Consider the following 12,710-nt stretch of genomic DNA (forward strand, 5'->3'; position numbering starts at 1 on the left):
GTAGTTATATGTTGCAGTTTGATTTAGAGAATGTAGTTTATCATAGTCACAAATACATAAAATAAGCACTACAGAAATGTTGCACCACCACTGTGGTTTGTTGCAGATCTCTAAACATGAGTTAAGAAAGAAAAGAAAAACAAAATCTCTCTGAAGAGACTTGTTAATTATTTGGGTTGACCTTTGTCCTTTGGTTTGGAATGAATGCTTACCTTTAATAGTAGCATTTCTTTGTGCTTACTGGTCCACAACTGATCGAAGGCATCTGCCTGTAGATGGTTAATCTGCCAACAAATTGAACCACATAACCTCCAGATCTAACAGAAGACCCAGCAGTTGAAGCCTCCTCATGGTTTTCATGTTTCAGTGTGTTGTGACCAAACTGGCCACAGCTCATTTCTTTGTGCTTGAATTCTGACGTCAGGAGGCGATCATGACTGAGTACTTAAACAGTAAGAACCTGACTGAGGCTGTGAGCGCTGTACGAGAGATGAAGGCTCCCAAGCACTTCCTGCCTGAGATGCTGAGTAAGATCATCGTCTGTTCCCTGGACCGCCCTGATGAGGACAAGGAGCACGCCAGCACTCTGATCCACACACTGCGTACTGAAGGCCTCATCACCGGAGAGAACTTCATGCAGGTACACACGCCAGAAATGAATCTGTTAAATCCTGCACAGGATCACCTGCATGGGTAGAAGACAAATCCTTGCCCTGTGTCTCATTATTTGCTGCTTCTGCAGGCCTTCCTCACCGTCCTGGACCAGTGCCCTAAGATCGAGCTGGACGTGCCCCTGGTGAAGTCCTACCTGGCCCAGTTTGCAGCTCGGGCCATCATCGCAGAGCTGGTGAGCGTGGCAGAGCTGGCTCACCCCCTGGAGAACGGCACCCACTTCCCCCTCTTCCTGCTCTGCCTGCAACAGACGGCCAAGCTGAAGGACCGGGAGTGGCTGACCGACCTTTTCCAGCAGAGCAAGGTCAACATGCAGAAGATGCTCCCAGGTACTCCATGCATCCTCTCAGTGAACTCTCAACAGCACAGGCATATACAACAACACAGGCAGCAGTTTTTTTTTTTATATCTGAGTCCCCTCTGAGTAACCAACAAGATTTTCTCTGCAGAAATCGATCAGAACAAGGACCGCATGCTGGAGATCCTGGAGGGGAAGGGCCTGAGCTTCCTTTTCCCGCTGCTGAAGCTGGAGAAGGAGCTGCTGAAGCAGATTACGGCAGACCCCTCTCCACAGTCCATCTACAAGTGGATTAAAGACAACATTTCGCCCAAGCTTCACACTGACAAAGGCTTTGTCAACATCCTCATGACCAGGTAAACATGCAGAAGGTGTTTTTGGCTTCTTGTGATGAAAACTGAGGCGCCCATGGATCATTTATTGTCTCATTTGCACGTTATTTTCTAAATCTTTTGCTTTATTAGGAAAGTTTTATATTCCCAGTTAAAAAAATAGCAATTTTAGCTTCACATGCATATAGTATTTTGAAAGGTTTTGACCAAAGAAAGTTTGTACATAAATCTTGATCTTGCGTTGACTGTGAGGGCCTCCACTTTAAATGACTGGTCCTCTGGTCTCTCCCAGTTTCCTCCAATACATCTCACAGGAGCTGTGTGTGGCGGAGGGTGACGAGCAGCTGGCGGCCCCCTCCAAAGAGCAGCTGGAGCAGGAGAAACAGCTGCTGCTGGCCTTCAAGCCCGTCATGCAGAAGTTCCTGCATGACCATACCCAGCTGCAGGTCAGCGCCCTGTACGCCCTGCAGGTGCACTGCAACACCAGCACCTTCCCTAAAGGTACAGTGACACCCCAAGTCAGGGACAATAACCAGAGCTAGACCAACAGAGCTGCTTTTATCTTAACTTCACATTGGATATATTGATATATGACTTATATGGATATAAGTCATAGCTTTAGAACTGGTATAGGTTTGCTACAATTCTAGCATGTGCTGGACATTTTGATCCCAAGTGATCTCCTTCTGATGTCACAGTGGGATTCTGATTGAAAAAAAAAAAAATACCCTCCCCTCCCCTGTATCTCCACCCATGGACTCCAACCCCAGCCTAGAGCAAAACTTTTGTGCAGGTCCACCATTTTTATTCTCGCTAGCAAAGGACTGATGTCTACTGGGATAACTCATTGCGTTTAAAGAGACACGCACACCAAAACGGAGCTTTCTGAGAGAGCTGCTTTATACAGGGTCACAGACCTCTTCTGGTGCTTGATTCATCTTATATTTTGACCACAGCACAGATATTTTATTTAGACCACAGGGAACTGTTTGAAAAGGGGTACAATATGTCCTCTTTAATACAAGTTATTAATACAACAAATCATAGTTTAAGCATCTTATCTTACATTCCTAGCTAAATAGAACTGCTTATTTTGGAAATATTCATTATGTATATTTATTTTTATTTATTTTTTAGGCATGCTGCTGCGCTACTTTGTCAACTTCTACGACATGGAGATCATTGAAGAAGAAGCCTTCCTCGCATGGAAAGAAGACATTACTCAAGAATTCCCTGGAAAAGGAAAAGCTTTATTCCAGGTACAGGACGTTTAGAATGATGCAGTTGAAGTCCACCTTTGAATGATGTTGTTCTCTCACAAGATGGGAAGTCTGTTCTGACTGTTCTCCTCCCCCCCCCCCCACCCCTTAGGTCAACCAGTGGCTCACCTGGCTGGAGACGGCGGAGGAGGAGGAGTCTGAGGACGACGCCGATTGAGACGCCAAACAGAAGCATTATGTTGTAGAAGATCGACCTCATCTTTATTATTACAGTCGCCTTTTCTTTATTAAACTCCATGCTTAAGTTAACCACTACCACATGGCACTCGGCTACTTCTGGCTTGCAAATCTAAAAAAAAAAGAAAGAAAAAAGCTTGTATCTGTAGAGGGCCTCATGTGTTACCATGACGATACGCTGAGAAGCATCTTTTGATCTGTTGCCTGATGGATGTTTGATTCTGGATCTGTGTCCTGATCAGCTATGAATTCTGAAGTGGCTCATCCACGTGTTTTACTTTCTTCTGTTGTTTTTGCTCTTAATGTGTTGAGTTTGTAACTTTTTCAGTTTTGCATGTTTTTCATTTCCACTCAATTTTTACTGATTTGACGCTCCCAATCGTTAGGAAACAAAGAGTCCCCCTGAAACTATTAGCCCTCTTTCCTAATGCTAGCTTAAGACCATTAACAAAAGGTTGCATCAGTGACCTGCTTTGTGATCTTCTGTAAGGGCCCAGCCTGGATTTGTCTTCAATCACACTCGGGTGTCTTCTTTAATCAACAGCAGAGAGGATGTAAACACAGCAGCACTCTGCTTTTAAATCAGAACGAGTGATGGGCGGTAGAGGCGACCCGCTGGAGTGAGAGCAAAGCAGAAGCTGGCAGGATATTTCCAGAAGTATTTAAGATTCATGTGTAGTTGGCTTATAAACGAATCCTATTTGATTTGACTGTTTCTCTTTTACGTGTCCCTCCTTGTCGTCTTTTATTACTTGAGTGATTGCAATACTCATGGTCCTCCAAATGTAACAAGATTTACAAAAGTTGTAATCATTGGTGTGCCGCCGTAAAGTTTCAAAGTTGCCTGTGTTTCTACCTCTTAGTTAGATGGGCTTTTTTTTTCTTTTTTTTTGTGTTGGGATAATAAATCTACTAAAGAGGGAAAAAAAAAAGCGAGAGCCCATGCACACGCAAGTATTTTGAGTTAGTCCTGGCCTATAATTGCACAATAAAAGAATTGAAGCAGATTTGTTGATGTGAAGCTTAACATGGTTTACAAGTATTAATGTTGAAGAACTAGGAAAAGTTGTTTTTTTTTTTTTAAAGAGGGTCCTCTTTGAAAAGTGTAACTGTTAAAAAATCGGGAATTCAGAGTGGCCTGTTTATTTAGAAATACTCAAAAAGGTTAATGAAATAAGTTGCTTTTAATGATTTTCTTAAAATTCACAGATAAAGCAAACCATCCAGATAGGCTGTAAATGACCCTTTCCTGCTTAAAAAAAAAAAAACTCATCTAACTGCTAAGTAATGATCAACTTTTACCGAAGAATTGTGCTCACAGGCCGTGTTCAAAATTACTGTGCACCTCTATTGCGTTACTGTCAATAAAGACCAGTACATGAGCACCACAGCTAGTTCTCACTTTTATTCACATCTTCCAACTCCTCACTGCACGCTGTTACAAACACTCTCATCTACGATAACCACTGTCTGACTCCTCACCAAGGCTTAAACATTCAGTTTTTGTGTCTTTATTTTCTCACTATTGTAATTCTCATACAAATCCTGGAACACATCTCCTCTCCTCTGATCAAGAGGATGACTGTGTTGCTGTTTCTGGGCGAATGCAAAAAGTCGGCCGTCTACTATTCTTCGTCTGTAGGGATCCAGAAGTAATCCACCACCTTCCTGCTCCTGCGCTGAGGAGCAGAGTCGGGTCGCTCTCCTCCGAAAGCGGGCAGCTCATCGAAGTGACTCGGACCCAGATCCCTCCCCATGTGGGGGGCAGAGACCCTCAACATGGTCCTGAGAGAACAGTCATTTAATTATCCTACAGTTATGCACTTGATCAATTTTAAGGGGAAACTGGCCCTATAACCTAGGATGGGATTTATATAAATGAAACATATCAGTTCAAGTTATTTTCACTATTTGAAGAAAAACATTTGTTACAAGTTTAAATGGTTTAGAAAGGATAGCTTTCTTTTTTAACAGGTCAAATGACATTTGGTTGCATATTGTTAAGTGTCATGTCCTCTTGTCTCAACTGATTTCTCTTTACTACTCAGCCCAACTGATTAGATGTTTAAAGGGCTGGATGTAAATACTGTACATTTAAAAAAATGGCTTCAACCTGTGCAAAAAAAAAAGGAACAGGTTGGATTGTTCAGTAAATGTAAGTGGTGGTGTTTATACTGCCCCCTGGTGGCTGCAGTGTTACCTGGATGAACTCCTTTCAGTCTCCTCTGGACTGGACTCAGGTGTGGAGATGTACACAGGGTCACCTTCCTGAAACCATATGATTGAATGACATACATTTTCCTAATAATAAAGATAAATATTTTTTCTTAAATTGGATTTTCTTAGTCATTTACCCTAATTGGCAGGTTTATAGTTGTTTTTTTTACTAATCTTTAATCCTGTTAATTTTCCTAATTTATCTGTCAAATCCCAACCCATGTGCAGAAATTCTTGCATTATTTGATTTTCTAATTCAGTCCATTTTAGATAAGGGTCATCACTCAATGGTCTCTCAATATCACTTGAGACTGCAGTAAAAGGTTATCCTATAACTTAACATTAGCCGTGTCAACTCACCGTAAAATTTCTTGGGTTGCCATCTTGATTTCTGAGAATTTTCACCCTCTGATCACTCTCCGTCATGCAGAGGAAATAACTCTTGATGTTGGCTTGACACTGTTGAAAACCAAAACATGATTTACATTACATTATTAATGTGCTTCTCAACATTTTAAGGATTTTTTTATGAGTTATGTTTTCACAACCTGCATGCTGTTAGGAAAGGTGTTAGAACAAGAATGCATGTCATATTTGATTACTCACTGCTTTGTTCTGCCTCAGAGCCTTCAGGTCCTCCTGAGCTCTGAACTTGTCGGCTAACTCCTGATGTTTCTCCCTCCAGCTCAAACATTCAGCCGCCCTCTCCTTCCTCTCCTTCTCGGCCAGCCGTCTCTCTGCCTCGGCCTCCCGCTGAGCCTGGCTGGCCTTTTTGCTCTCCTCCTCTGAGGCCATCGCCCTGTGCCTTGAATTCATCTCACTGAAAACACAAATCTGAAATTACATCCCGAAATAACTCATTTTAGATTCCACTGTCAAGTAATCTGACAAAGAAACTTTTACTGTTTAGCTGTTACATTTGGGTTTCTTTTCATTTCTTTTTTTCCAATCTAATTAATTCTGTTGTGGAAAAAACTCAACTGATGTTATTTAATTGCTTCATATCTGTTGCTTGAATGCTTTAAATCATTTAAATGCTAACTCTGAAGCAGGTCCCAAAACAAACAAAATACGAGCCTGTAAATCTTTGGTTTCCCTGTCACACACAACCATGAAGTACATTTAGATACATCTGTACCAACAAGAGCACATCTGGATTTAAGGAAATTCCAGACATTTTTCCTTTGAAGTTCATTAATGCTACACAGAGATGGTCAATATGTTCAAATTAAGGCAATGAAGTGTGATTTAATAGGGTTTCACGCTTTTTCAAACCACTATATGTCTTTTGAAAACTGTCTCAGAATATCACAGACCTTCTCCAGGTTTCCATATTTGTTATTGGTTTTCTCCTTTAAGGCTTTGATGTCACTTTCTGCCTCCCTTATATCTTCTTCTTCCCTGTCAGCTTATCTCCAGTGAAGCTCTTGTTATTGTTAGTCTTCTGGCTTCTGACTTTAAAAAGTGTAGCGATTGTAATAGTGAAACATTTAGTCAGCCCTGACCTGATTTCTCAGCAGACAAACGCTCAAACGGCTGCTTTCAATATGGTACGTTCACTATGACTGACCTCAAGGACTCCATCATTCAAATGCATATTATATTCACATCTTGAGTCCTACTAAATAAGATTCATACCAAATGCCTTGTCTTTGCCACTGATTTTTTTAACCAGGATTATCAGCAAAAAGGCAGGAAAAAACCTTAATGACTAAGAACACAGCTTCTTTTTTTCTTTCTCCTTTTTGTTCATTACCATTTCGTTTGATGCAAATTTTTTACTTGTCTCTGAGATGTACTTGTGAAGCAGTTCAAGTGGTCTGGTGTTTTTTTCTAATGGAAACAAAACAGCTGGCTATTCACAATTTGTAGCTTAATTAGAGCGTATGTGTTTTGTAAAGAAAATGCAATAAAAATGGTAGCATCAAATGTGGTTCAACCCAACTGTCTGAGGGACTTTAAAACATAAGATGTAATTTATAATAACATGAAAATGAACCCCCCTCTGACTTTTCCAACAGTTACATATAGTTTGCTGTGTCATGATGATTTATCGCTTCCTAAAGGCAGATTACCCCGCCACTGTTCTCTCTTTTGATAAGGAGCTAAAAACAGGTTTTACAGTTACCCTTGCGCTTGTGCTCTTCCTATCTTCATGCAAGAAGTGACACTGTGAACCTATAACATCCTCCCTCTGGTGGCCTTGACTCCATTTCAACTTCCCCTATAAAAGAGGTATTCAGCACTCTTGGCCTCACGTTTCACTAGCTATTGTGAACAGGTCACTGTGTTCTGATTTCTCGCCTGCTTTGTTTCACTTTCAGCATATAAACCATGACCAAACACTTTATTTTGGAGAGTACAATACACCGTATTTATGCAGAAATAAGAGTAGGATTCCATACAAAGGTTAATGATAAATAAATAAGTTTAGTTTAAGTATTTGTTTTGTGGGGAAAAAATACTAATTTCAATCTTTCCAAAAAGTAATTTCATTGTGAAAAAAAGACTAATTTTAACCCTTCCTAAAAGTCATTTTATTATGAAAAAAGACTTGTTTCAATCTTTCCAAATTGTAGATTTGAACACTGAGTAGTGCTGTGAAAAAAATACTTCCTAATAAATTCCTTTAGAAACATTGCTACAGTAGCTCACATTAAGCTTAAGTTTGGTGTTCCTCATGGCTCTATCCTTAGTCCTATTTAGTTTTCCACAAAAAATGCACACTTATTCTCCCACATGTTGTTAATTCAATTTTATGCTTGCAACACTATGTAACATGTATGTTTAATAATTGGGTGCATCTGTTACACCTTGGTTTGTTGGTATGGGAAAATATCTATTTAGAGGCCTGTTTAAATGTTAACGTATATTTTTATGTACATTTTTTGTCATGTGCAACTTTACAGTCCAAAAAAACTACTCTTGGTACAAACTCATGTGACCTTGAATTATACCCACCTCCCTTTAAGTTGTACATTTTCTTCTGTGATCCGTCTCAGCTTGTTTCGGAGGTCGTCTCTGTCCCCCTCCAGGCTCCTGTTCTCCTGCAGCAGAGCCTGTTTCTCCCCGGACACTCGGTCCAGCCTCAGCTTGGTTTCAAAGTAACTCTTCTCTGTCTGTGCCAGAAGGAGCTGCATATCAGTGTGCTAAAAGAAGAAAATGATGCTTTATTTTTATCACAGGTCATGATTTAATCGTTGTAGCTCACGGAAAAAACATGGAACATATTTATTACATGTTACTATGGTCACTAATTGCTTCCCCAAACTATCACTGAGGTGTCCCTAACCAGTAGTTTTGAGGTGATCTTCTGACTCAGTGTGTTTGTGTGTACCTCTTTCTTGAGCTGCTGTAGTTCCTCACTCAGGCGGCTCCTGTCTGCCTCTGCTGTCTCCTTGTCCCGTAGACACCCAAGGGCCCGAGCCTCAGCATGGGCCCTGTTCTTCTCCGCCTCCCCTCTGGACTCCTCTGCCTCACCTGCAGCCCGGGAGCACAGTGTCGCCCTCTGCTGGCTCTGATACAGCTTTTGGTTCAGCTGATGGGGGTCAAAAACAGACAGAGAGGTGGGTGTGTATGCTTTAGTGACTCAGACAGGAAACAGTAGAGGCCTGCCTTTGTTTCTAGATGTAATATAACTCCTAGCACTCCAAGACAGAATGAGGGTCAGCACTAAGCTGCAGTGTGTGGATATAGGTTAACATGCAAATCTAACAAACAAGCTCACGAACTATGAATTTCACAGAGTCAGTTGTACAGTCATGTAATACAGTTACTTATCATAAGAGGAGACGGTGTTTGCCTTGATTAATGTAATTGATACATCAGAATCACATAGCACTGTTTGCATGCTAATTTGCAACATACAAATAAATGTACATAAAAATAAGTAGCCAGTCTGTCGTAACCATGGAAACAAACCATTTCCAGTTCCATTTCAGTGAAGATGTGGAACTAGTTGAGTTGGTGGACAAAAAATATCTATTTGGTTTTCATTATTTCTATTCCTTTTTACTTTTATTTGCAGTTTGTATAACAGTTGTATAAAATCAATATCACACTTAGGTGGGAACTGGAAAAAACAACAACCTTTGCCTCCCTTTTAATCATTTTTAAGAATCATATCTCTTGTCTGATGAAATGTTTGTGAGCCGTCTCCACTATCTGAGTCCTCTTACCTCTTTGACTTGAGCCTGGAGCTCCTGGTTCAGGTTCCTCAGGTTCCTCATGGTCAGCTCGTTCTCTGTGCGCATCATGATCCGCTCCATGTGGATCTCGTTTGACAGGTACTTGTTTTCTTTCTTCAGATCCTCACATTCCTGAGGAATGCTTACATTATCCATGATATATCATTTGGAACAACAACTTTAGAAATGAATTCAAAGGTCCTTAAACTCATAAATTGATTAAATAAAACAAAGAATTCAAGAATCACCTTTAGTAAACATGCTTTGAAACAGAATGTTGTATTTTTGAGGTTTCAAAGGTTTGGACTGGGGCTGGTAAGACATTTCTCAGTTCATACATCAACAAAGCTCCTTCTTTGACCTTGAAAATAGCAGTTTTGCTATCTATCTATCTATCTATCTATCTATCTAATACTTCAACCAATGTCTGCACGAGGTGCCATTTTTATGAACCAATCACGCCTCCCTGTCTCCCTGCTCGTTCTCTCAAAGCATGAGCTGAGGTCCACTTCTGGACCAATGGCGCTTGCGCATGTAAGGGAGGGGCGTGGCTTTTGAGGGAGCACAGAGGGGAGGGGGCGGGTGCAGATGGAGCACTGAGGGAATGCTACTTTCAAAATCATGCTAGTTTTCTAAAATTACCAACCCTGCCTTTAAATGGTTTAGGTTAAGCTACAACATCAACAAAATCACACAGGGTCCATTTAGCAGCTGCTCAAGTTTTCAGTGATGCAAATGAATTCTGTACTGTTTTCATGGATTGTTTTTTGTTTCTCTGTTAAATGGGAATCAGACAAACTCTTTTTGTTGAAAAAGCTCAAAACAACATCTACCAAGTGGACTTTGTTATGAGATTGTTTTCTTATATCTCTTCCTTTCAACTAACTCAAATTCATTCGCTCACGTAGGCCACAGAAGAGATTAGCAGTCAAGGAGAATCTTTTTTAAGCAGCTATTTCAGGTTTATTTTCATTCTGTAAATCTATATACAGATATCTTACAATACAATTAAAAAGTAAAGCTTCTCACACTGCTAAGAGGAATTAGTTTGCAAAGCTTCAACACAAAGGCACAAAATGGTTATAGCTAAATATTGTTGTGCTTAAAAACATGTGACCACAAAAAGGTGAACTCTGTTGTCACTCGGACTATGAGCTGAGCACCAACTGACTGACAGGATTTACCCTGATTTGGAAAGCAAACCATTAATCTTACCCCGTGCTGGTAAAACACAACAAAGCATTTTGAATGGAAATTACACTTGACCGTCCAATCTTTTGTAAACAATGAAAGAAACACTTAAACAGATGTCATAGCCTCTCGAAAACTGTTAGCTGTTTTACAGACTAATACCCGCATTAGAAACAGTCCTTGTTTCAACCTCAATTACTACACACACACACACCTGCAACTCAGCTATAAAGAAGAAAATAAAAAAGTACAATACAGAGTGTCTTCTTCTACCTCTCACCTTCCTCTTTCTGACCAGCTCTCCCTGCAGGTGGTTGATCTGGAGAAAGGATCCATTGGAGCTGACAGCGCTGATAGGCCGGACCAGCCGTACAGGCCTCCTGGACGGTCTGCAGAGACCTTTGACTTCTTCTACCGTCCCGTTAGCGAAGCGGCTGCCTCTGTTTATGTTACTGCTGCTCATGGAGAAGGACGTGTACAGGCTGTCGTCCATCGAGGACTTCCCCACCGTCTGCAGATCTGAGTGGGATTTGGCTCTGAGTGACATTTCAAAGCCAGATTGGTGCAGTTGACTTCAGAGTGACGCCTCACTGTATTTGTCAGGATGTTGTTGAGTAACCAGGAGCACTATTTTGTGTTCATAATGTAGAGGTGGGAAGTGAATGGCGTTCTCAGTTTCACGCAGAGTTCACTGGGTGGATACGATCACCAAGCGAGGATCATTAAGAATTCATGAGGCAACATGATAGGACAAACCTTCACGGGATAACATTCAGTCTGTGTGTTTTGGTATGAAGGAAACTTTCATCTTTTAAAGTGAGAAATGTAGGTCAGATTTGGAAATGCAATTTGGCTATCTTCTGGCCTTTTCATGGTGATAGAGCAAGCAAGAAACAAAGCTCCTTGGTAGGGCTAATGGCTACTTAGATCTTTGATAATACAGCATTGCATAGCAAGTCAAGGCAAAGACATTTCCTCTTAAATTGGAATTATAGACGCAGGAAATATATGAGGGGCTTTCCTTTGCTATTTTACGTTTGCAATCTGAAAGTAAGAAAAGCCAAGGGTGTTAATGTTGGTCCAAGAAACTTTATGACTAAAGCCTCTGATCTCCTGTCTTCCCAGACTGGCAGGGAGGGTTGCCTATCCCTCATGTTACTGTGTAGGTGCCAGTGAGCAAGGCCCATAAGAAGTGAGGTGTTAAAAAACAAACAGAATGCACTCACATACCAACCGTATACATGTATAACAGTTAATTATACATGTGTGTTGTCAGCCATAAAAATACAGTCATGAAATGATTATTTGTTAAAACTTAGTTAGATCAAAGAGAAACAGTAAAAAACAGACATGAAGGTACAGTATATTTTTCAATGTTCAGGTCTCAGTTATAATCTCATGTCCATGAGGTAGACTTTCTGCAGTGATGCTACATGAGTTATGCTTTTTCTTCTCAATGGATTAAGTAAGAGTTCCACTGGTCTTGACCATAGACTGTACATTTGAATGGACTAAGCCTGAGTGACATCACCATCTGTTCCTGCAGGGCGCTCCAGAGGCTCATTGGCCATGCTGGAAATCCTGTCTTAGCCTAACATTTAGTTAACCTAACGACAGGCTGAGAGCTCGAGCAGAGGCAGGTTTTAAGCCTCCTGACAAACCGTTACATCACGCCCACCTGTCAATCAGGCCATCTACAGCCTTACTATGGATAAAAAGTATTACTTATAAAATCAAAACATATGCGTTGTAAAAAAAAATTCCCTTCCTGTACAGTGTGTGCCTGCACCCTGCAGCCTGAAACATGGAGGAAGCTCAATTATATGTTATTTACTCAGCCATGACAGGAGGACATGTTGAACTCTCTCCCTCAGCACCACCATACATTAAAACATCACAGCTGTCAGCAAGTGACTGTAAATACAGAGGACCAACACAGGAGGTGACTCCTCATGCTAACAGGCATGAATTACTAACACATTGAGCTTTCATGCTCGATTAAAGAAGCAGGCAGGCTTTTGATCCTAACATTTCTGCATCGCCTGGTTTCTAATGTGAAATATTAAGATTTACTTGAGCAGATATGATGAGGGTTGGATCTAGAGGAGTTCTGCATGATGAATCAAAGTAAAGACAAACATGCAGCAAACAGTGCTTCTTTACTCTGACTAAAGACAAACTAAAACCATGATTATCATCAGCAAAGGTTGTATAGACACCTCTTATTAGTCCATCTGATACTTTATTTAAAGTGGTGATTAAAAAAGTAAGAATTAAGAGTGTTCAGAGGTTTAGAGGTGACAATAAATTGAGCTGCCTCCTGTTTCCAGACTGTATTCTAAGTTAGGCTGATTGC

General features: G+C 40.8%; 2 protein-coding genes across 2 annotated transcripts in view; one reads left to right on the forward strand and one right to left on the reverse strand.

The window, feature by feature from the left end:
- eif4g2b (eukaryotic translation initiation factor 4, gamma 2b) overlaps positions 1-4,144 on the forward strand; it is an 88,807-nt gene extending 84,663 nt beyond the window's left edge. The window contains exons 25-30 of the mRNA XM_065956632.1: positions 425-640; positions 743-1,001; positions 1,122-1,326; positions 1,595-1,803; positions 2,440-2,561; positions 2,674-4,144. Of these exons, the coding sequence (XP_065812704.1) occupies positions 425-640; positions 743-1,001; positions 1,122-1,326; positions 1,595-1,803; positions 2,440-2,561; positions 2,674-2,739 (1,077 nt within the window). The 3' untranslated portion in view covers positions 2,740-4,144. The remainder of the gene's footprint in view (positions 1-424; positions 641-742; positions 1,002-1,121; positions 1,327-1,594; positions 1,804-2,439; positions 2,562-2,673) is intronic.
- A 153-nt stretch (positions 4,145-4,297) lies between these two features.
- LOC136179702 (paramyosin) lies at positions 4,298-10,913 on the reverse strand. Its single transcript, XM_065956924.1, has 8 exons — positions 10,635-10,913; positions 9,155-9,295; positions 8,314-8,514; positions 7,938-8,125; positions 5,583-5,796; positions 5,337-5,435; positions 4,960-5,027; positions 4,298-4,544 (listed from the first exon to the last, which is right to left on the reverse strand). Exons 1-8 carry the CDS (start codon positions 10,899-10,901, stop codon positions 4,385-4,387), a joined length of 1,338 nt encoding a protein of 445 aa, XP_065812996.1. The 5' UTR covers positions 10,902-10,913; the 3' UTR covers positions 4,298-4,384.
- Between the last annotated feature and the right edge of the window lie 1,797 nt (positions 10,914-12,710).

Source organism: Labrus bergylta, chromosome 7 (genome assembly GCF_963930695.1).
Source record: "Labrus bergylta chromosome 7, fLabBer1.1, whole genome shotgun sequence".
NCBI classification, from domain to species: domain Eukaryota; kingdom Metazoa; phylum Chordata; class Actinopteri; order Labriformes; family Labridae; genus Labrus; species Labrus bergylta.